This window comes from Notechis scutatus, chromosome 5, assembly GCF_049901735.1.
Source record: "Notechis scutatus isolate UNSWTSFEM ecotype Mainland chromosome 5, rNotScu1.2, whole genome shotgun sequence".
In the NCBI taxonomy this organism is placed as follows: domain Eukaryota; kingdom Metazoa; phylum Chordata; class Lepidosauria; order Squamata; family Elapidae; genus Notechis; species Notechis scutatus.
The window spans coordinates 4,091,069-4,114,858 of NC_142013.1; the positions used below are offsets into that span (position 1 = coordinate 4,091,069).

General features: G+C 47.5%; 1 protein-coding gene across 4 annotated transcripts in view; it reads right to left on the minus strand.

The window, feature by feature from the left end:
• Positions 1–3,992: 3,992 nt before the first annotated feature.
• The window catches only part of EMSY (EMSY transcriptional repressor, BRCA2 interacting), a 54,010-nt gene continuing 34,212 nt past the window's right edge, over positions 3,993–23,790 (minus strand). For 3 of the 4 annotated variants that reach the window (XM_087966009.1, XM_087966007.1, XM_087966008.1), the window contains exons 13-22: positions 21,509–21,645; positions 19,773–19,946; positions 16,579–16,777; positions 15,382–15,546; positions 14,230–14,385; positions 13,053–13,112; positions 11,715–11,869; positions 9,605–10,135; positions 6,944–7,426; positions 3,993–6,495 (exon numbers count right to left, since the gene is read on the minus strand). In XM_087966009.1, the coding sequence (XP_087822135.1) occupies positions 6,304–6,495; positions 6,944–7,426; positions 9,605–10,135; positions 11,715–11,869; positions 13,053–13,112; positions 14,230–14,385; positions 15,382–15,546; positions 16,579–16,777; positions 19,773–19,946; positions 21,509–21,645 (2,252 nt within the window). In that variant the 3' untranslated portion in view covers positions 3,993–6,303. The remainder of the gene's footprint in view (positions 6,496–6,943; positions 7,427–9,604; positions 10,136–11,714; positions 11,870–13,052; positions 13,113–14,229; positions 14,386–15,381; positions 15,547–16,578; positions 16,778–19,772; positions 19,947–21,508; positions 21,646–23,790) is intronic. The other variant, XR_015749695.1, reaches the window with a different exon arrangement.

The window sequence follows — 23,790 nt, forward strand, 5'->3', positions numbered from 1 at the left end:
AGTTCCTGTCCCTTGCTCCAGCTCCTACCCACCTTGCAGTCTGAAAGTTAAAGGAGGTGAGATGGCTCAGAAAATTAAAAGACCCTGATATTTCTTAGCTGTAGAGCTGATAGTCAAGGTTTGAGACCCGAGCAAAACACAATGGGTGAGCTCCTGTCCCTTGCTCCAGCTCCTGCCCACCTGGCAGTTCGAAAGCATGGAAATGCGAGTAGATAAATAGATACCACTTTGGTGGGAAGGTCACAGCATTCCATGCGTCTTTGGCATAGAATCATGCCAGCCACCTGACCACGGAAAATACCATTGGACAACGCGGGCTCCTTCGGCCAAGAAACGAAGATCAGTGCTGTTCCCTAAAGTCAGACACAGACCGGACAAGGAAATCTTTTCCTTTTTATCTTGCTTGAAGCAGGGGGTTGGACTGGAAGACCTCTAAGGTCCCTTTCCACTCAATTTTTATATGATCTGTTTTTTTCTGGGCAGCTGATCCCGCCAGCCCGATCATCTGGTTGGGGAAAAAAATGTCGTACATTTCGGAGGGAGGAAAGAAAAGAAGCCGTTTGGATACAATCTGAACACTACCGACGTGCAAGAGTTCTCTTCTCAGCTTCTTGGCTTAACCGTGAAGTTAGCAAACTATTAATCTGTGCTCGTGCCAGAGTTTGTGCTTCGGCTTAAAACAGAAGACAGAAGAGAAGTTTCCAGAACCCAGCCAGCTGTTGGGCCCCTGGTTTTTTTGTTTTTTGTTTTGCATTTTATAAATACATTGTTTTACAAGTCGACAGCTGCTGTCCGTGACCGGACAATCTCTTCACCCCGTCTGAATTCTACGCCTCAAAACAACGCCAGCTTTTTGTAAGAGTGGATGACGGGCAGTCCTTGAGTTACAACTGTTTGTTTTGCGGTCGTTCCACGTGATATACCGTGGCGGCCAAAATTGTGGAAACCTTTTGGGAAAAGTGTATTTTTATGCCATCGCTCCCAAACAGGGAGGTCTTGGTCTCATCACTCCAAATGACTGTCCCATTGTTCCCCTGTCCAGGTAACATGAGTTTTAGCCCAGTTTAGTCTTTGTTTGAGAGATAAAAGTGGCTTTTTTGTGTGTGGAATTCTAGATTTTAGGCCAAATTCCTGCAGTCTGCACCGATCAGTCCTTGCACTTAACTTCACACTGCATTGTGCCATTTCATCTTGTATACACCCCAAACGATTCTCTTCTGCCATGTTGGCACAGTCTCTTAATTCTTCCATCATCACTTGCTTTTGTGTACCTTTTCCTGCCTTTAGCAGTGTGGTTCTGTAGTGACCGAGTCTCCTTTATACCTCTTCAAAAACTTAGAAACGCCACCTTTGGTGAAGTTTCCACCAATTTTTCTTCTAATTTCTTTATAACTCGTAGCCTTGTTCACTTAATGATGCTATTTTTACATCGCTTTCTGGGAGACCCGTCCACTCTTTGCACCATTATTTTAATTTTATTGTGTTCCACAAGCTCACTAAACGAAAGAACCTGAAAAAAAAACCCCAACCAACTTGATAGCGATCCAATAAACACACTGACAAAAGTCCTCTTCTCGGCTTCAATCCATGACATCGATAACTGGATCCTACTGTGATCTGATTGTCTCATGAAACAAGATGACACCTGATTGGCTCTCTAAGCACTCATGCTCATTGGCTACAATCAGATGAAGGAAAGCTATCTGATATAGCAATAGCACTTAGTTTTATATACCGCTTTACGGTGCTTTCCAGCCCTCTCTAAGCAGTTTGCAGAGCTAGCATATTGACCCCAACCATGTGGGTCCTCATTTTACCCACCTCGGAAGGAATGAAGGCTGAGTCAACCTTTGAGCCTGGTGGGATTTGATCTGCCAAATTGCAGTAGGAGTAGCTCACAGTACTGCACTCTAACCACTGCGCCACCGAGGCTCCTCCGATATCAACCTAAGCAAGTTGTACTTCCTTTTTTTCTGGTTCTTTGGCTGTAGCTTTCCATAGAAAACATATAATTGAGCAAACTTCGTTGCATTGCATTCTCGATGAAATTATCTTTCCATTGATATATAATTTTATGGCACGACTCGGTGTTATTAGCCATCAAACCTCAAAAAGACACTTTTCCCAAAAGGTTTCCAATGATTTTATCCACTACTGTAGAGACTGGGAGCAATGGATTTGTGTGGAGCAGGCCCTTTGCGGTTCCTAGGTAGTTCCCGACTTACAAATTCACTGAGTGACCATTCCAAGTTATAATGGCGCTGAAAAAAGTGACTTATGCCCGTTTTTTTCTACACTTGCAACCATCGCAGCCTCCTTGGTCACGTGATCGAAATTCAGGGGCTTGGCAACAGACTCGTATTTATGACGGTTGTTGCTGCAGAGTCCCGGGGTCACACGATCCCCTTTGGCACTTCCGACAAGCCAAATTGATGGGGCAGCCAGATTCACTTAACGACGGTCTTAGTACCATGTTTCCCCGAAAATAAGACCCTGTCGGACAAAGATAGGGAAACTCATCTGAAAGAAGGAAACAGAGCAGAATTGTTGCAGGGCGGGGGGAAAAATGCCATTAATGTTGCAGAAAACATTTGCTGAATTGGACTGGCTGGTAATTTGAGTCACGGGAAATGAAATTCTGCCGTGAAACATTCGTTTTAAATTCATTTCCGGAGAAGTGTGGAAAACCTGACATGTTATGGGAAGCGTTGAGGTGGCACCAGCCCTCCTCGCTTCGGAGAGCAAGGGCCAAACGTTTTGCGCCGGGCTGATCTTAAAATTTTAAATGAACAGATTAATAAGAGTTTGAAGGGACCTTGTAGGTCATCTAGTCCAACACCCACCCACACTGCCCAAGCAGGGGACCCTACACCATTTCTCACAAATGGCAGGCCAGTTTCTTCTTGAAAGCCTCCAGCGATGAAGCTCCCACAAATTAAAATTGATCTCGATTGTTCATCTATATATGTGGCCTACAGTTGAGTTGACAACAAATGTGATACAGCATTTCTCCAAAAATAAGACCCTTCCTTATAGTTTTCTGCTACCAGAAAAGGCACCAGGTCTCATTTTCTGGGGATGTCATCCACTGACTAACCTCACGTGTGTGCGTTGCTCCCGGCCTCCTTTTTGCTGTCAGAGGCCTTCAAGATCTTCTTCGGCGGTGGCTGGCAAGGCTTTCCTGAAGACCTCTGCAGACGATAAGAGAGCTCTGGATCGATCCAGAGCTTTGTTACCAGCTCCAGAGGCCTTCAGGAAAGCCTTGCCGGATGCAGAAGAAATGGACCAGCAAGGCAGGTATCAGGGTATGCGAGGCCTGGCTATACCTGTCCAAAGGTAAGTAGTAGGGCAGCTCCACCCACCATTCCCACCCTAGCTTAATTTTCAACCATCCACTCTGGAGAGGGCAGGATGTTAATTAGGGCTTATTTTGGGGGGTAGGGCTTATATTGGGCGCTCGTGTAAAAAAATCAAGCTAGGACTTACTTTCAGGGCAGGTCGTATTTTCGGAGAAACAGGGTAAAACAACGGCGGTGATTCACTTTAACACCAGGGCAAGGAAAGTGGTGCAATGGGGCAAAACTCACATAACGATTGTCTCGTTTAGTAACAAAAACTCTGGGCTCTATTGTGGCCGTTAAGTTGAGCTCTACCTGCATTTTTCTTAAATAAAGAAAGAAATAAACCTGGTCCTGTGCCATGAATGGCTTTGAATTGGACCCAGATTTAGCAATTTAGCAACCAACACAGGCGCCTTGGTGATCTGTAAGAGACACAAATTCATCCCTTAGGATTCAAGGACTGGGCTAGAAATCGCTTTAAAAGGGGGAAAAAAAAAAAAGAATATTCCGCAAAGTTTTATATCAGAATTCCTATGAGATTGATGGGTGGCGAAGCCCATCCGAGGGCGCCCTCTGCAGTGATAACTAAGACATGACACTTCAAACAGACATTTGTTGGTTTTTGGGGGGGTTTCAAACTTCAGCCAGTGGCGAATTCTGTCTACTGGTGGTTTAATTATACAAAACACTAAAATCACAATATAAAAATATTGACACAAAATCGTATTAGAGCTTTTTGAGGAGCGCCTACTTAAAGTAGTACTTCAGCACCGAAAACAAAACACCAAAACGGAACGGAAAAAGAAAAAAAAATAAACAGAACAAGAACCGAACCAAAAAACAAACAGCAGTTCAACTGAAGGGCCGTTATATACAAGATACTTCCAAAAATCGTAAAATGCTTATTTATAATGAAATCTATACAAAAGCGATAAAAACTTCCTATGTACAGTTTTTGTGTGTGGATACACATTCTCTCTCTCTCTCTCACGCACACACACACACACAACACCTGTATAAAAGCGGTGTCTTCATTATTAAGATTTTTTTTTTCCTTGTTTTCTTTTTAATCTGGACTTTTGATAAAAACCCCGATATATTTCCTGTGCAAACTAAAACTATTCGTTCGAAGAAGAAGGATCCCTTTTAAATACAGTCCAAACGAAATTATTAAAAGGCCAAAATGTACATTTTTAAAGTCTCCCGCATAATCATACGAAAAATTGTGTGGTTGTTTTTTCTTTTTCTTTAAAAAAAATGCCTTTAAAGGATTAGACGAGTCCAAATCTTTACACTTGCACCCGAATTCTAATCTCGGACGTCCGATGTCCTCCACGTTAGACCAATTCTCGTTTCACAGCTTAAATATGAAAAGGTATTGAACAAGGTCCTGGCTCTGTTGCCGAGACCAGGAGTGGGGAAATTGAAATATTCTAGATAAATAAAAGCAGGTTTAACACGGGGCTTTGTGAAAAGTTCAATTTGTGGTTCATAAAAAGAAAATAATAATAACCTGTGAAAAATAAGGGAAGAGAAGCAACAACAGAGTGTGGCATCCAAAATTTGAGATTTTGCGGACCGTGTGTTTTGTTTTAAAGGCTAACATTTTGAAATTGACTTCCGTTTTGTTTTAAAGGATGATATTTTGAAATTCACTTCCGTTTTATTTTAAAGGCTAATATTTTGAAATTGACTTCCGTTTTGTTTTAAAGGATGATATTTTGAAATTCACTTCTGTTTTGTTTTAAAGGCTAACATTTTGAAATTGACTTCCGTTTTGTTTTAAAGGATGATATTTTGAAATTCACTTCTGTTTTGTTTTAAAGGCTAACATTTTGAAATTGACTTCCGTTTTGTTTTAAAGGATGATATTTTGAAATTCACTTCCGTTTTATTTTAAAGGCTAATATTTTGAAATTGACTTCCGTTTTGTTTTAAAAGATATTTTGCAATTGACTTCCGTTGTTTTAAAGGCTGATATTTTGAAATTGACTTATATTGTGTTTTAAAGCCTAATATTTTGAAATTGACGCGTTTTGTTTTAAAGGCTAATATTTTGTAATTGACTTCCATTCTGTTTTAAAGGCTGATATTTTGTAATTGACTTCCATTCTGCTTTAAAGGCTGATATTTTGAAATTGACTTCTGTTCTGTTTTAAAGGCTAATATTTTGTAATTGACTTCCATTCTGCTTTAAAGGCTGATATTTTGAAATTGACTTCCATTCTGTTTTAAAGGCTAATATTCTGAAATTGACTTCCGTTCTGTTTTAAAGGCTAATATTCTGAAATTGACTTCAGTTTCATTTTAAAAGCTAATACGTTGACATTTACTTCGAAACAAACAAAAAGGAGAAGCAGCGTCCTACTCTGCTTCTCCCTCCCTGCTTACAAGAGCACGTCTGAACACTCCCTGCGATTGGTTTTAAGAGAAACAGGCTTCAACCTTTAAAACAAAATCACTCTTTGCAATAAAAACGTGTTCAACGGCAAACTCTGGTTTGTGGCTTCAGGAGAGAATAGGGAAGGTTAGTTTGGTGGCTGTTGCTGTTTTTTTTAAAAAAACAAAACAAAAACAAAAAAACCACCACAATATTTCAATAGAAAATCCAGAATGTCGTAGCAAACGAAACTTCAATATACCATAATGGGAAAAAATAATAATAATAATAATAAAATTTTAAAAAATCACTGTGTGTCCTATTTGCTTTCTTGCCTTCAATGAAAATACATTCTAGTGTCGTCGGGTTGCCCCCAGACCGGATGTGAGGCCTCGCTCGCCCAAACTGTTTTGCAATCCTGGACTTGCCAATACTGTCGCCGCGAACAAGGCTGGATGTCAGCCTGTTCGGATAGACCAAAGTGCTTCTTACAACTGAGATAAGAGCTTCCCGGATACCAACAGCCACAGGCAGGCCTTTGGCGGGTTTGCCTTAAAGTGCATTGCAGCCTCCGAAATGCCGCTAGGTCTGTTCCGAAATCTGCATCGGGCTGGGCTCCGTCCCGTCTTCGTTGCTGCTGTCCATGTCCTGTTCCATGACGGTGTCTTCCTCGTCAAGGCGTTGACTGGTGAAATTGTTCATCTCCAGAAGACCGCTGGGCTCGACCACCACGTTGGAGGTGGAATGGCAGGCCACCGAATACTGAGGGATTGTCTGGAAAAGAGGGGGACGGAAATAGGTTAGGAAGTCTTTGGGCAAAGGACAGTCTAGAACAGCGGTGGCTAATCTTTTTGGGCTCCTGTGCCAAAATTTGCGTGTGCATTTGCGTTTGCGTGCCAGCACCCAGAAGGCAATGTGTGCGGCCCCCATGCCCCCTGTGCATGCAATTTGCCCCCACCCCCTTACCTGTACTGCGCCTCTCAGCTGATTTTCGGCCTGTTTGAGGCCTTTTTCGGCCTCCCAGAGGCTCAAGGGAAGCCTCTGCAGCCTTTGGAGGCCGAAAAATGGGCCCGTTTTGTCACTTCTGGTATTTCCGGAAATACAGGAAGTGATGAAATGGGCCTTTTTTTCGGCCTCCAAAGGCTGCAGAGGCTTCCCTCAATGATAATAGCATCAAATCAGCTGAACACTCAGGACCCAAAGGGCTTCATTCTTGCCTTACCTGGATCAGGATTTCGGCCGCCAGTTCCTCGGCTTTGGGGGCAGCGACGTTCTGGATACGGATGAACTGGCTGGCGGTGGGTTGAGCCAGGGGGTTCGGCTTCCTCTCCTGGAGAGGCAGCCCCGTGCCAGGAGGGCTTGAATTCGAGTCCAAGGTTTTCACCTGCTGCAAGACGGAAGCCGTTCCCAGGGCGGGTGCCCCTCCCGGGGCTGCCTTCAGCACGGAGGTGGGGCTCGACTCCACCTCGCCCGGAGGGTGGGCCGGGGGGCAGGTCTTGCGCGCCACCTCCCCTCCGGCACTGGGCTCGATCTGGGCCTCCATCATGGACATCTTCAAAATGTCCGCCACCGCCGTCTTGGCGGCCAACTGGCCGGGAAACAAGGTCGGGAGGGGAGGGGTCACCTTGGAGACCATGGGGGGCTGATGCCCTTCAAAAGTGATCTTTGTAACGGAAGATCCTTGGGTGATGATGGGCTGGTGCACCTGAAAATCAAAGAGAGATGGCACACTTGTTACAGGCGGGGTCAATTCACATCACAGGTAGTCCTTGACATACGGCCCTCGTGGATGTCAGGGTTCCGGCGATTGCCCTAATTCAATCGTGAGCCTCGAGCCAAGCTTCAAAGGAATCCAAATGTGATGACCCCAAGGGCCGTGGCACAAAGGCAACACAGTCCAATAAGCAAGAAGAGTCCCTTTATTCTCTCCAACTTTGCCCCCAATGTCCAAGGTTACCTTCTGGGCTGGAGAAAAAAAAGTTTTTTAAAGGAATAGCCTTTAAGTGGAGGAAATTTAGTCCAAAAACAAAGTACATACAAACGGTAACCAAAAATCCAAACCAACTGGAAGATGGCTTTATGCTTTTATGTTTTGTTTGTGTAGGTTTGTATAAAAATTAAAAAAATTCTTTTATAGTTAAAAAAAAAAATCCAAACAAACCACGCTGCAGCAATTAACTTGACAGGGCGGGAGAAGGAATTGCAGACTTGAAAGGCCAGCGAAACACAGACAGTTGAGAAAATGCCAGGAACCCAGATAATCCTTTACTTCCCTCCTTCCGATGTCAGTGAAATGAGGAGCCAGATGGTTGGGGGTCAGAAGCTGACATTGTAAACTACTTAGGAAGGAAGGAAGGAAGGAAGGAAGGAAGGAAGGAAGGAAGGAAGGAAGGAAGGAAGGAAGGAAGGAAGGAAGGAAGGAAGGAAGGAAGGAAGGAAAGGAGGGAAGGAAAGAAAGAAAGAAACAAAACAAAAAACAAAGAGGAAGGAAGGAAGGAAGGAAGGAAGGAAGGAAGGAAGGAAGGAAGGAAGGAAGGAAGGAAGGAAGGAAGGAAGGAAGGAAGGAAGGAAGGAGAGGGAGGGAGGGAGGGAGGGAGGAGGGAGGAAGGAAGGAAGGAAGGAAGGAAGGAAAGAAGGAAGGAAGGAAGGAAGGAAGGAAGGAAGGAAGGAAGGAAGGAAGGAAGGAAGGGAAGGAAGGAAGGAAGGAAGGAAGGAAGGAAGGAAGGAAGGAAGGAAGGAAGGAAGGAAGGAAGGAAGGAAGAAGGAAAAGGAAGGAAGGAAAAGGAAAGGAAAGGAAAGGAAAGGAAGGAAGGAAGGAAGGAAGGAAGGAAGGAAGGAAGGAAGGAAGGAAGGAAGGAAGGAGGACCTATGGTGGCCCAGTGGTTAGAATGCAGTATTGTAGGCTGACTTTGCTGACTGCCAGCAGTTCAACCAGTTGACTCAGTTGTTCTGGGCAAAAGATTCATAGCATAGGCGATCGTCGGCGTATGACCGCAATTGAGTCCGAATTTTCCATGGCTAAGCAAGATGGTTATTTAGTGAGTTCTGGCCCATTTTAGGACCCTCCTTGCCACCATTGCAGAGGGAATCACTGCAGTTGTAAAGTCAGTAACGCAGTTGTTAAGTGAATCTGGCCTCCTGTTGTGGCCCGCCAGCAGCCAGCAGAGCAGGCAGCAAGTTCGGACAGTGAGGAGGTTGGGGAGGAACATGGGCCAGCCCTGGAGGCTGAGGAAGGCTCCGACAAGGGCTCTGCATCGAAGGCAGAGATGGGGCCGGGGCCATCTGACAGTTATCAGCTGCCTTCGGAGATCAGTGGGGAAGAAGAACAGCTGGAGCCTGTTCCCAGTGTGCGCCTGTGCAGAGCTGCCAGGAGAAGGGAACATTAAGGAACAAGGGTCGACTCGGGAGTAAAGGCACACCGGGGAATGGCCCCTCCCATAGGGAATAAAGAGGAGCAAAAGGGGAGTGGTGTTTGCAGGAGACAATTAGTTCGTTTAATTAGTGTGAAGATTTGTTCGTGCCTCTCACAGACTCCTTGCCAGCTATTTTCCTTGTACAGCATTGCGTTCGGAAGCTATTGGCCTGGCAACTCTCCAAGGCTGATAAGGTCTGTGGTTATAACTCAACCTTGAAAGACTGTTTGCCGGGGCTTTGCTGGACGTGAACGCTAGGAATTCACATTAGCCTAATAAAAAAGGGGTTTTGTCGGGACGGGGGACTCTGCTTCGTGATTTTGGGAAGCCGACGTCAGAACACCCTGATATGTGGGCGAGTCAGGGGGTAGCACACTTCCTAATAAGCCGAGGTGGGATTTCGAGGGTCAGGTCACCAGCCCTGGGGGTGGACCCGCATCCCCCTCCCTGTCCTCTCGTGGGGGTCTCACCTGGCTGGTGGGCTGCTTCTCGGGCGCGGCGGGGAGCTGCAGCTGGCTCTGGGGCTGGACGTAGATCTTCTGCGCCGTGGGGGCCTGCTGAAGTTTGGGTAGCTGCTGGGTGGCTTTGACGGCCAGCACCTGAACCACAGTCTGTTGGGGTTGGGCGACCAAGGTGGGCAGCTGCCTCTCGCGGGCGACGGCCTGCTGGGCGTCCAGCTTGGCGGTGCCCAGATCTTGCTGGAGGGGAGCGAGTTTCTGGTGTCGGATGGAGAGTTGAGGGAGCTGGGGCAGCTTGCCGGCCAGCTGCTCCGCCTGGAGGTGGATGGTCTGCTTCTGCTTGGCTTGGAAGCACTGCAAGGTCTTGACCTGAAGCTGGGTTTGTTCCAGTTGGGCTTGGCTTAGCTTCTGCTGCTTCTGCACCTGAGTCAGGGCCGACCGGTAGAAGAGACCCGTCTGGGGGTCCAAGGTGTCTTCTACTTCCCCTTCCTCGGTGCCCAGCTGCTCGCTGTGTTTGGTGAAAGCCGTGTGGCTGCTCAAGGCCTGGAAGGCAGGAGAGAGAAGGCATCAAAAGTAGGGTTAGGAACAATCCTGGGCTCCTCAGAATCAGCTCAAATTACCATCCGGATCGACCTTAGTCAGCATGCCTGCCCCACAACCTCACTGGTGGGGCTAACAAATGAATGTAAATCAAAAGTTGGCGGGGAATCTTTGGGCCCAATGTGATCCAAAACATTTTAAGGCAGTGATGGCTAACCTATGACACGCGTGTCACTCGTGACACACCGAGGCACTTTGACTGACACGCCTGTTGGTGTGGGGAAAACCTGCACATTTAGAGGCTGCCTGTGCTCTGCTCCAATCCCTGCTCCCTGCTTGTTGCGTGGAGGCGTGGTGTCACCGCTGCTGCAAGATCTTTGCAGCAGAGAACCAGTTTTAACCGCCATAAACTGAGGTTTGTCAGTTTCATTACCTCATGAACGCTACAGGAGGAAAGGAGATCCATGAGGTTCACAGCCCTGTAAGGTGGCTTTCCGATCCCCACATCCTGCACCTGCAGCCCTGAGACCAGGGAGACGAGTTTCACAGCCCTGTGTGATCACCCCAGCCCAGTCCGTCATAAACCAAATTATTGATATTTCTTGAAGTGACACATGATCCGAGGAAAGCTACACTTTTTCCCGATTTTCGACACACCAAGCTGAAAAGGTTAGCCATCACTGTTTTAAGGTATGGCGGATTAGCGTACATTCAAAGTGACAATAAAATCATTCTTAAGTCTAAGCCTTTGGTTTATATACAGGTAGCGTTCTGACCCAGGCTTCGCAAATCCTAATTAATCACAAACTGGTTTTAAAAGCAAAACCCGTTTTATTGCAACGCTGGGAATGGCTTTCATTCCCAGCCGGAGCTAATCTTAAACAGTCCCCCCAAGATAAGCACCCACCTTTCAGTTCTATGGAATGCTGCCAAAAACAGAAGGATCCAATTAACTCTAAAAGAAACCAACCGAAGTACAAGAAAAAGCCAACCAAAGTACACAGCTTCAAAGGTGACTCAGAACCGATCGAACTACGTTGCTTCCTGCAAAGGTCTCGTCATTGAGGTCTGACTTTTTATCCCTTAGGGGTGGGGCAATCACCTCCCAGCCTTACTCCCGAGTCGCCCCTTTTGTTTCAGCTGCTCTCTTCTGGCAGCTCTGTGCATAAGCACACTAGGAACAGGCTCCCTTTGTTCCTCTGCCTCGCTGCTGCCAGACTCCGAAGGCTCCGGACTCAGCACCCCACTCCCAGATGGTCCTGACCCCATCTCTGCATCGGACACAGGACCGTCGTCCAAGTCCTCTCCAGACTCCCTGACTGGTCCCCGTTCTTCCTCACTGTCTGACTCCACTGCCATCTGCAACTGCTTGCAGAGGATTAAACCCCAGTTCCCTTCTAGCCTTGGTGATGTTACCTAGTTTGGTAATGAAAAGAGCAAACCCCTCCTCCTAGCACTGATGATGTCACCTAGTTTGGTAATGAAATGTCTGCAAGGAAACAACCAACCCCACATGAATAGTATCCCGGGCACCTGTACAATGCTGGCAAGTCCATCACCTTTCCATGGACACATAGCTCACCTGCTGCATGATGTGCGTGATGGCGCCTGCAGAAGAGGTGGGAATGGATTTCACCACGACTGAGGTTTGTGTCGCCGTCTGGGATTGGGCCACGTGTTGAAGCAAGGTCCGGTGGGGCTCGGACGATGGCTGGTGGGACTGGGACCGGTGGCTCACTGGAAGGAGAAGGAGGGGAAGAGAATGAAAGGCAGTCAGAGGCCAGTCCTTTAAGGAAGACCTTCAAGCGGTGCTTCTCAACCTTGACTGCTTTAAAGATGGGTGGACTTCAACTCCCAGAATTCCCCAGACCGCATGGGGAGAGACAGCATTCTGGGAGATGAAGTCCATCCATCTTAAAAGTGGCCAAGTTGAAAGTCACTGCTAGGTAGACATCTGCCTGGTTGAATGGCTAAAAATCAAAGACAGCACAGATGAAAAGGGGGAGGAAGGCCTGCAACAGATGTTCAAGAGAGGGAACAATAAAGGAAGGGGAGGGGAGGGGGCAGAAAACCATCTAGAAGTGCCTCTGATCGCATCTGCCAACAGGCTTAGCCTGGTTACAAAAGTATTACAGTATAATATACTATAACAGAGCAACTTTGGTGTTGTGATTATGGCACACCTGGCTCTCATCGTTTATTATACTGGGCCAATTTCAAGCCTTGTTACTCATCGGCATAGAGACACAAAAAGTGACTGCAACTTTCTGGTCTCCTCTATCATAAAGTTTTCTCAAGTGACAGTAGCAACTGTCGGGAGCAACCGGCAATACTGTCACTGAGGTCCTTCACACAATGAATGAATGAGTCTGCCTCCCAGAGTTGCCAATATCAGCATTTTTGCCAAGCCAACCCAACTCAACCCAACCCAACCCAACCCAATGCAATCCAATCCAAGCCAATTTAACTCAACCAACCCAACTCAACCCAACCCAACTCAACCCAACCCAGTTCAAACCAATCCAACCTAACCTAACCCAACTCAACCCAACCCAATCCCACCCAAGACAACCCAATGCAATCCAATTCAAGCCAATTTAATTCAACCAACCCAATCCAACCCAAGCCAACCTAACTAAACTCAACCTAACTCAATCCAACTCAACCCAACCTAATTCAAGCCAACCCAATCCAATCCAAGTGAAGCCAAGGCAAGGCAACTTAACTCAACCCAACCCAACTCAATCCAAGCTAATTCAATCCAACTACTTAAGTCAACCCAACCCAACTTCACTCAATTGAACCCAATCCAGCCTAACTCAATCGAACCCAACCCAACCCAACCTAAGCCAACCCAACCCAACCACCCACATCCTCTCTTAATCCCTCTTGTCTGTACCATAAAAATAAAATATCTAACCAATGTGGTTCTGAAGATACTCCTCTGAGTGCGAAGGGACACAGTGAAGCCTTCCAGAGTCTGCAGATTGACAAAAGCATTAGAATTAAGAGAGGAAGCAAGTGATGCAGCTCACCAGCAGGTGTTTGCAAACCAGGTGTCCTTCTGGGTTGGAGAGCATTGCAACTCAAATCATGGACATTCTTCCTCTCTCTCTCTTTTTCTCTCCCTCCCCCTCCCTTTCTCTCTCTCTCTTTTACCCTCCTTCTTTCCCTCCTCCCTCCCCACCTCTTTCTTCTATCTATCTAATAAAAAAATCCCTCCAACTCAGTAATGCTCGCACGGTTTGCTAAGAGACATATGAAAAAAAAATGGATTTAGAGTGAAATTTACCTCCATGTTCAAATCCAGTGCACATATTTTAATGGAACACACAAACACCCCACCCACCCACCCACCCCCATACATACACACACACACACACACACACAAACCGATCACTAAACCGTCAGGTGGGTGTCTGTTAGCACCTTCATTTAAAAAATAAATAAACTGTTCAGAAAATAATGTGGAGGTGTACAGTACAAATAAAGTCCGTACATACACACACACACACACACACACACACACACACAGACATATTTGTTTTCTTATGTTTTCACGGGTATTTATATGTATGGTATTCAGCTTTGTTCGGGTATTTTCCCACGTCTTTATAGTTGTGCTTTCAAAGTTGTAGCGACCTTTCGGCAGAATCTCATCTGCCATCATCAGGGCTCGTGTTCGACGAAGACGAACCCGGCACACGAACCTGATGATGGCAGATGAGGCTTTCCTGAAGGCCTCTATGGCTGATTAGAAAGCTCTGGATCGACCGAGGTCTCTTCTTGGCTGCGGAGGCTTTTCAGGGAAGCCTTGCCAGAAGATCCTGAAGGCCTCTGACAGCGGAAAGGAGGCCGGGGGTGACCAGCACAAGTGAGGTTAGTCAGTGGATGACATCCCCCACCCCAAAATAAGACCTGGTGCCCCCCCTTTTTTTTGGTGAATATATACACATATAAAAGACAGAGTCTTATTTTCAGGGAAACACGGTAGATCCAGGTGAGCGGATCTCCTTCTTTTCTCCTTGCATGCAGAGAGACCTGCTTGGGGGGGGTGGGGTTGTCTTCTCGCCCACCCATCTCCCACAGGGACTCACCGGCGGTGATGTATTCTGCCACAAGCTCGGATTCAACCACGGCAATTGACGGACTTTCGGGAGAATGCTGCTTCTCCTGGGTCATCTGGATCGGGACGGCCATTTGGCTGAGGTCGATGGTGGCCTGCCGAGGCTTGGCTTCCAACTTCTCTTTGACTATTGCAGCAAAAACGAAGGGGTGTGTGTGTGAAGTGACAGGCCTGGGGGGGTTGACGGTCTACAGGGGTTGTCCCAGGGGTGGGTGGGGGCTGCTACAGTTCACACCGGTTTGGGTGAACCGGATGTTAATTTTACATGCGGTTCAGCAAACCGGTAGTTGACCAGCTGGCTCCGCCCCTCCCACCCCGCCCCTCCCAGGAGTCTCCACCCGGCCCAGGTAAGTGCAGGGCCTACACGGGGGCCTTTGGAGGGCAAAAAACAGGCCTGCCAGCGGCTCCAGAAGGGCCTCCGCAGCCTGGGGAGGCCGTTTTTAAATTTTTCATTTTAATTCTTTATTCTTATTGTACGTATATACACAGTATACATGCAATGAGATTCACATAACACCCAGAGACCGGGCCCAACACGCTTTTCTGACCCAAGCCTTGTTCAAAGCAAACACCAAACAGAGATAAAAGCAAAACCTTTTTAATGCTTCTCTGTGAATTCAGTTCATTCACAGTAAAATGCTATTAAAAACTAATTGTCCCAGATAAGAACGAGCCTTGCCAAGGTGGTGCAAGGCTGCTAAGAACACTAGATTAAATGGCAAGGGAATAATCAAAGCCAAAAGTCTCCAAACACAAACCAGGATAGTCCGAACTTCCACAAGGCTTGAAGTGCAAGAATCTTCCTTGCTTCCTGCAAAGAATCCCACCTCTGAGGGCTGGCTTTTATCCCTTAAGGGAGGGGCCATCACCTTGCAGCCTTACTCCCGAGTCACCTGCGCTGCTGCAGCTGCTCTTTCCTTCGAGCAGCCCTGCGCGCACGTGCCCTGGGCACAGGTTCCTTGGGAACCTCTTCCTCACTGCTGCCAGCCTCCACCATCTCCAAAGGCCGACCACATCATTCTGTAGCGAAGCACGGGTATCGAGCTAGTAACAGGGAAAAGACAAATTCCAAAGAGTTTCCACATGGCAACTAGGGGAAAACTCGAGGTTTTCGGATAGTCACCTGTCGTCTGCTGGAGCTCCAGTAAGGCTTTAATGGTCGACGTCGCAGACTGAGCTTCGCCTGAGACATCTTGATAGATGATGGTGGGACTGGAATCCACAGAGATTTCGTGTTCCGACCAATCCTGGCTCCGGGAAGCAATGACATGGACCACGGGCTGGGAATCTGAGACAAAGACAGACAGACACAGACTTCAAAAGAGTAATTAGGACTGCAGAAAAAACAATGACTACCAACCTGCCTTCCATGGAGGACCTGCATACTACACGAGTCAAAAAGAAGGCTGTGAAAATATCTACAGACCCCTCACATCCCGGACATAAACTGTTTCAACTCCTACCCTCAAAATGACGCTGTAGAGCACTGCACACTGGAACAACTAGACACAAGGACAGTTTTTCCCCATTGTGATTCGCCGGTGGAGACGGCAGCAGAGTCGGACAGTGGGGAAGAACAGGGACCAGTCCAGGAGTCTGGGGAGGACTCGGACGAGGATCCTACATCTGATTCAGAGATGGAGCGAGGACTATCTGGGAGTTATGTGCTGACTTCGGAGCCTCCAGTATCTGGCAGCAGCGAGGCAGAGGAACAAGGGGAGCCTGTTCCCAGTGCGCGTATGTGCAGAGCTGCCAGAAGGCAAGAGCAGCTAAGACAAAAGGGGCGATTCGGGAGGAAGGCTGGGAAGTGATTGCCCCTCCCCTAAGGTATCAAGGACAGGCAAAGGTAGGAAAACCTTTGCAGGAAGCAACGTCGTTCGCTCTGATCAGTTTGGACTCTGAAAGCTCCGGGTTTAATTTGTTCTCCGTTTTGGTTTTAAAAGACTAATTGGGGACTTTAGTCATTAGCAGCACTTCAAGTCAGATAAGATGCATTCTTATCAGAGTTCTCTCCAAGAACTTTGGCAGAGGTCCCTGGGACTAATTATAACCGGTTAAGGCTCATTCTGGGCTGCCAATGACAATTATTCACAGCCACGGAACTAAAATAAAAGAGTTTGGGATTTTATGTGTGTTTGTTGGCGTCTCAGGAAGCCTTGGTCAGAACCCCAGTGGCTGATGGACCACAACCTGGCCTGGGCTAGGGCTTTCTGTCCCTAGAAAGACTGACAAAAACACTCCAAGGGGAACCTAAAAGGCCTTCTCCAGCAAACATCAACCCCAGTAGATTTCCCCTGAGTCAAATCTCTACGCCGTTCACCTTGGGAACTTTGGATGGACTCCACCGAAGAGGAACTGCTGTCGGTATAGACCAGGGGTTCTTCCTTCACCTCTGGCAGGAACGCGTTGCTGGTCTCTACCACACGAGAGGCCTGTTGAAGGGTCTCCGTCACCAGCTGCCTCGCCTGCTCGCTGACCACCGTGGCCTGGAAGGTCACTGGCTTGGGTTTGATGAGGACCTACAAGGGAAGCAAAGTGTTCTGGCTTCAGGGGTCAGGATCCACAGGGACATCTTTCCCGCAGCCAGTGAGGGGAAGGTAAGGGGACTGTGATGACCCGGGGTGTGGCATAAAACAAACAAAGTCACCAAACTAGATAAATTCCCTTTAATGCCTCCAACTTGGCCCCCAATGTCCAGTTATCCTCGGCTGGAGGTCAAACTCTTCCAAAAACAGTCTACGAAGGGAAGAAACGCAGTCCGAACCCAAAGGAATTAGAAATAAAAAAACAACAACACAAACCACGATGAAGTAATTAACACGGCAGGCCAGGATGATAAATTGCAGACTTCCAAAACATAAGGCAGCACCCACAGTTGGGCGGACGCCAAAACCAAGATAAGCCTCGACAAAGATAATGCACACTTTGCTTCCAGCAACTTTGCCATGCAGAGTTTGCCCTTTTAAACAGTCTTCCCAGCTGCAGCCCATGAAGGGGATCAGGGCCCTTTCCTCCCCCCGTAAACCACGTTGCTCCCTTATCCGTTCCTCCCTACGTGCCCTAGGATGAAGAGGGGGTGGGCCTGGGTCTTCCTATGAATGCCTAGCTTGTATATGCCCTTCCCCAGTTTCCTCCACAACCACTGGAGCCACATTCCCACTCCCCGTCAGCTGTTCCACCTCTCCCTCGGAATCAGATTCCAACAGGGGCATGACAGGGAGGGAGATAGGGCCACCAGAAGCTGTGCTCCGTTAGCAGTTCCCTTGCTTACAACAGGGGGTTGTCACCAAGAAGAGGGAGTCAAGCTATTCTCCAAAGCCCCTGAAGAGGCAGGACAAGAAGCGACGGATGGAAACTCATCAAGGAGAGAAGCAACCTGGAATTAAGGAGCAATTTCCTAACAGTGAGAACAATTAATCACTGGAACAATTTATCTCCAGAAATTGTGGGTGTTCCATCACTGGAGGTTCTTGAGAAGAAATTGGAGAGCCATTTGTTTGAAACATGACAGGGTCTCCTGCTTGAACAGAGAGGGTTGGACTAGAAGACCTCCAAGGTCCCTTTTAACTCTGTTATTCTGTAAACCAATGGGAAAATTACTGTAAAGAGTCATCATAATTTTGTTGGTCTTTTAAGATATTTCTCCTGGAAAAGACCAAGAAGATTTTCTCTCTGGATCCAGTCAAAAATGAATTGATAGGATTCCAAAGATTTTAGTGTTCCAGTATCTGAGGGGCTGCCCCCCAAAGAAGAGGGAGTCAAGCTATTATCCAAAGCACCGGAAGGCAAGACAAGAAGCAACGGATGGAAACTAAGCAAGGAGAGAAGCAAGCTAGAACCAAGGAGAAATTTCCTAACAGTGAGAACAATTAATCCATGGAACAACTTGCCACCAGAAGTTGTGAGTGCTCCAACACTGGAAGTTTTTTAAGAAGATGTTGGACAACCATTTGTCTGAAGCGGTGTAGGCCAAGAATCTTCAAATGTGGCAAGTTTAAGACTTGCGGACTTTAACTCCCAGGATTCCTGAGCTAACATGACTGGAGGAGGAATTCTGGGAGTTGAAGTCCACAAGTCTTAAAGCCGTCAAGTTTGAAGACTCCTGATCTACAGCATCTATCTTCTATCTCCCTATCTATCATCTATCTAGCTTGTCTGTCTCTCTCTCTAATCCAAGGGTCTTCAAACTTGGCAAACTTAAGACTGGTGGACTTTAACTCCCAGGATTCCTGAGCTAACATAACTGGAGGAGGAATTCTGGGAGTTGAAGTCCACAAGTCTTAAAGCCGTCAAGTTTGAAGACCCCTGATCTACAGCATCTATCTTCTATCTCCCTATCTATCATCTATCTAGCTTGTCTCTCTGTCTCTCTCTAATCCAAGGGTCTTCCACCTTGGCAGGTTTAAGACTTGTGGACTTCAGCTCCCAGGATTCCTGAGCTAACATGACTGGAGGAGGAATTCTGGGAGTTGAAGTCCACAAGTCTTAAAGCTGTCAAGTTTGAAGACCCCCTGGTATAGGCCATCGTCCAACTCCCGCCCAAACAGGAGACCCTACACCCATGATGGTGAACCTATGGCACGTGTGCCGGAAGTGGCACGCAGAGCCATTTCTGCTGGCACACGAGCCTTGCCTGGAACAGATCCACTGCGCATGTACCTCCCACCAGCCGATTGTCGGATATCTGCCGCGCATGTGCAGGGGAATGGGGGGGGGTGTTGTTGCATGCACATTGCATTATGGGTGCAGGCACGTGTGCGCGCACACTTTCAGCACATGACAACAAAAAGGTTAGCCATCACTGTCCTACACCATCTTGGAGGGGTTGACCTCTTCCTCTTTGTGGCAGCCCCTCAAATACCGGAATATTGTCAGGATTCCGGCCGTTACTACCCTCAGCCCGCCAGTTAGCCAAGCTGTTCCGGTACATATCTCAGAGTCAGCTATCTGTCAGGATTCTGGCAGTTACTCCAATTAAATCATGAGCCACACTCCCAAAACTAAAAAGGATTTATTAGAAGTTAACATGCCGGCATTAGCCTGGGCGTAGCCGACTCTGAGATACGTAATTCACTGTCACCTTTGACCCTGGTTTTCCCCCACCCCACCCTCTGGGTGTATCGTAATTCATATTCTCCAATGGGACACCTCCATAGCCAAGAGTCATCAATCATGCTCTCCAATTAGATTTTTGCACGGCAGAAGCTTCAGTCATCCAATCAGTCTTTGAAGAAAACATGAATGGAATGTACTTTCGATTCCACACTGCTGCCTGCCTTGAAACTCCCCCCTCCTTTCTGTTGACATCTATAAAACGTGTATATAAAATGTTTTATGAGTTGACAGCTATCATGTGTTGTGCCCCACAACTCCCAGTCCTTCTTTTCTCTAGACGGGCCATTCCCAAATCCTGCAGCCGTTCTTCGTATTTCTCGTGTGACCCCTTGGTACAATTAATTGCCCACCCCTGATGTTGACTCTGCTCACCTGAAGACTAAAAAAAATAAGGCGTACCTGAGTTTTCCCTTGCTGTCCGTATACAATTTTGGTGGGGATAATTTTGGTCGCCGGCTGGACACCGGAGCCAATTCCTTTCGGCTGCGTGACGATCATTTTCGTAATGGGCCGGGTGGCAGTGATGATGGCTGGTTTGGCACCGGCTGGGACGGTTTGGATCGTTTTCTCCCCCTGAAAACAACAACAACAATTTAACGTCCTACAGCAGTGGTCGCCAACCGGTGGTCCGCAAGAAAATTTTGGTGGTCCTCGGAGAAATGTCACCCCCAGAGCACCTCCAAAAGCAATTAATCCAGGTTGCGCAGGAACACAAGACTGCGCCGCCCACATGGCCCGCGGGAACCCTCCCCACCCACTTACTCCTTACCCGGCAAACTTGCCGGCTAAGTTGCTATTTTCCTTCCCCCTCCCCCGACCATCAGCTGTTCTGCTGTGCCGGGAGATTTAGATTAGCTAGAAAGCAGGAAATCGTTGCCTTTCTTGCTTTCTAGCTAATCTTTAGATCTTCGGCTCTGCTTTTAAGCAGAGCCGAACCTTCCTTAGGACTGAAGCTTCTATTATTCCGTGCAGACTCAGGTAGCCGATGGCAGAAAGGTAGATCTCTGAGTGAATCTGTGATTCTGCGAGCAACTTAATCTGCCTGCCTGCTTTGCCTGATTTTGGGTAAAAGTTCCTCTTTTTTTAAATAAAAAATTCAATTATTTACATAAATATTTATAATATTTACATACAAACCATGCCCAGCCAGTCACATGATCACCAAGCCACACCCACAAATTAGGCCACACCCACAGAACCAGTTAAGAAATTTGAATCCCACTCCTGCCTCTGTCTCTCTCTCTGGACAATAAAACCAACAAATTGGCTGAAAAACAGCTTCTATCCCAGAGCAGTAACTATATTCTAACCATAACGGGTCAGCCTGAGCTGTTCCCGCCTTCTCTCTGCTCTCCATGCTCTCGGATCAGGAGGGGGAAGTCCCTGCTCACTACCTGAGCTCTGTCTCTCATGTCCACTGCCTAGCCTCTCTCTGTGTGTCTGTGTGTGGGTGTGTGTGAGAGAGAGGGGGGGGGGAGAGAAGTTAGATCAGATCTCTCTCTCTCCCACCAACGTCAGCAAGCCACCGTCAGTCAAAATTCACACTAGTGGTCCGCGAGATTTAAAATTATGAATTTGGTGGTCCCTGAGGTCGAAAAGGTTGGCGATCCCTGTCCTACAGGCTTTTGATGTCCTATGGCTGCCTTAAGAAAGTTCAAAACATCCTTAAAGATCCATCTCATGCTGGACATCCTTTTTTTTTTTTTTTTTTTGAACTATTACCATCTGGCAGATGGTTCAGGACAATAAAACCAACAAGTTGGCTGAAAAACAGCTTCTATCCCAGAGCAGTAACTATATTCTAACCATAACGGGTCAGCCTGAGCTGTTCCCGCCTTCTCTCTGCTCTCCATGCTCTCGGATCAGGAGGGGGAAGTCTTTGCTCATCACCTGAGCTCTTGTCTCTCATGCCCACTGCCTAGCCTCTCTTGGTTATCCTGTCCTCCTTCCTCCCTGCCTACAAGCCGTCCCAATCCTGAAAGGCCCTGGCCTGTTCTTCCCCATTTTCCTCCGAAGTCAAGGAACCTGCCCCCCTCAATCTCTGTCGGCTCCAGTTCCGGCTCCTCTTCCCCCGCTGATTCAGGCTCTGACAGGGACATGATAGTGTTGCTGTTCTCGGGCGGATGTGGACTTACCCCTGCGTTCAACAAGGTCGTGACCACATTTTTGCCGGGAAGTCCTTGAATGGTGGTGCCCTTTCCCGCGGTTTTCTGCACAACGATGACGTTGGGCTTCGACGTCACCGGGATTGTGGTGATCTTGGTGGTCGTTCCTTGAGGAGGAAGGAAAACAACAAAGGCCACGGATTTGAAGGAGGAGCCACGCCTCACATTATAGGTAGTCACACTATATGTAGTCCTCAACTTACGACCCTAGCGCCCCCCCCAAAAAAAAATTCTGTTGCTAAACGAACTAGTCGAACTAGTTGGGAGCATTACCCAGAACCCTGACAGACGGTTGTTGAGAGTGAGTTTTGCCCCGTTTTACAACCTGTCTCGCCACTGTCGTTCAAGCGAATCGCCACGGGGATTGAGTTAGTGACACGGTTAAGCGAATCTGGCTTCCCCATTTGACTCTGGCATGTTGGAAGGTCGCCCAAGGGGATGGCGTGACACTGCGACCGTCGCAAATACGAGTCTATTATCCAGCCTCTGAATTTGGATCACATGACCATGGAGTTGTGTGTGCCACAACGGCCATTAAGTGTGAAAACTGGTCACCAAGTCACTCTTGTTCAATGCCGCTGTAACTTCGAAGGGTCCCTTTAAACAAAGGTCGAAGTTGAGGACCACAAGTAGAGGGGCAATTACATCGGAAAACCCCGACTAAAACCATTTTCTTTCCTTAATGTGGCGGACGGGGAAATCATCAATGAGACCCCAGAACCCCCTCCCCATCCAGGGTAAGGGAGGGATCCAAACTGCCTAAGGGCCCCTAGAAAACATGAGTGTGTAGGAGCCGTGGTGGTGCAGTGGTTAAGAGTGCAGTATTGCAGGCTAACTCCGCTCACTGCCAGCAGTTCAATTCTCACCAGGCTCAAGGTTGACTCATCCTTCCGTCCTTCTGAGGTTGGTAAAATGCGGACCAAGATTGTTGGGGGGGGGATGATAGGCTGACTCTCAAAACTGCTTGGAGAGGGCTGGAAAGGACTATGAAGTGGTATATAAGTCTAAGCGCTGTTGCTATTTCTTGCTTCCTTTTCCCCTTCTCCTCTTCCCTTCCTCTTGCTTTTTCCTTCTCCTTCCTTTCGTTTGCTCTCTCTTCCCCTTTCCTTCCTTCCCTTTTATTTTCCCTTCTCTTTTGGCTTATTCATGCTCTTCTTTCCTCCTTCTTCCCTCCGTTCCTTGCTCCCCTCCTTCCCTTTCTCCTTCCCCTTCCTCTCACTCCTCCTTCCTCCTTCTCCACTTCCTTCCTTCCCTTTTATTTTCCCTTCCCTTTTGACTTATTCATCCTCTTCTTTCCACCTTCCTCCTTCTCCCCTCCGTTCCTTCCTCCCCTCCCTCCTCCTTCCTCTTCCTCTCTCTCACTTCTCCTTCCTTCCTTCCCTTTTATTTTCCCTTCTTTTGGCTTATTCATGCTCTTCTTTCCTCCTCCTCCCCTCCGTTCTTTCCTCTCCTCCCCTTTCTCCTTCCTCTTCCACTTTGTCTTCCTCTCTCTCTCTCTCTCTTCCCCTTCCTCCTTCTCCCCTTCCTTTCTTCTCTTTTCTTTTCCCTTTCCTTTTGCCTTCTTCGTCCTCTTCTTTCCCCCGCCCTCCTTCTCCCCTCCCTCTCTCCCTTCTCCTTCCTCTTCCACTTCTTCTTTCTCTTCCTCCTTCTGGTGGCAGAATGCAGCATTGGAGACTAACTGCACAGATTGTCAGCAGTTTGATCCTGACGGGCTCAAGGTTTACTCAGCCTTCCCTCCTTCCGAGGTCGGTAAAATGAGGAGCCAGATTCTTAGGGGCAATAGGCTGACTCTATAAACCGCTTAGAGAGGGCTGGGAAGCATTATGAAGCGGTATATAAGTCTAAGTGCTATTGCTTTTGTGTGTTTATCTTTTTATCATTTCCTTCTTACTGTGTACAGGTGTTATACATTTTTTTATCTTTTTAATACTGTAAACCACCCAGAATTACAATGGGGTAAGATGGACAGCCAATAAATTTAATACATAATAATAATAATAATACAGGTAGTCCTCGCCTTACGAGCACAATTGAGCCCAAGATTTCTGTGGCTAAGTAAAACCTTTGTTAAGTGAATTTACGACCTTCTTTGCCACATTCGCTGTTAAGCGAATCACCACGCCTGTCCAATTAGTAACGCGGTTGTTCAACGAATCGGGCACCCCACTTAACTTTGCTTGTCAGGAGGTTGCAAAAGGGGATCCCGGGGCTCTACAACCGTCATAAGTAGGAATTGGTGGCCAAAGCATTTG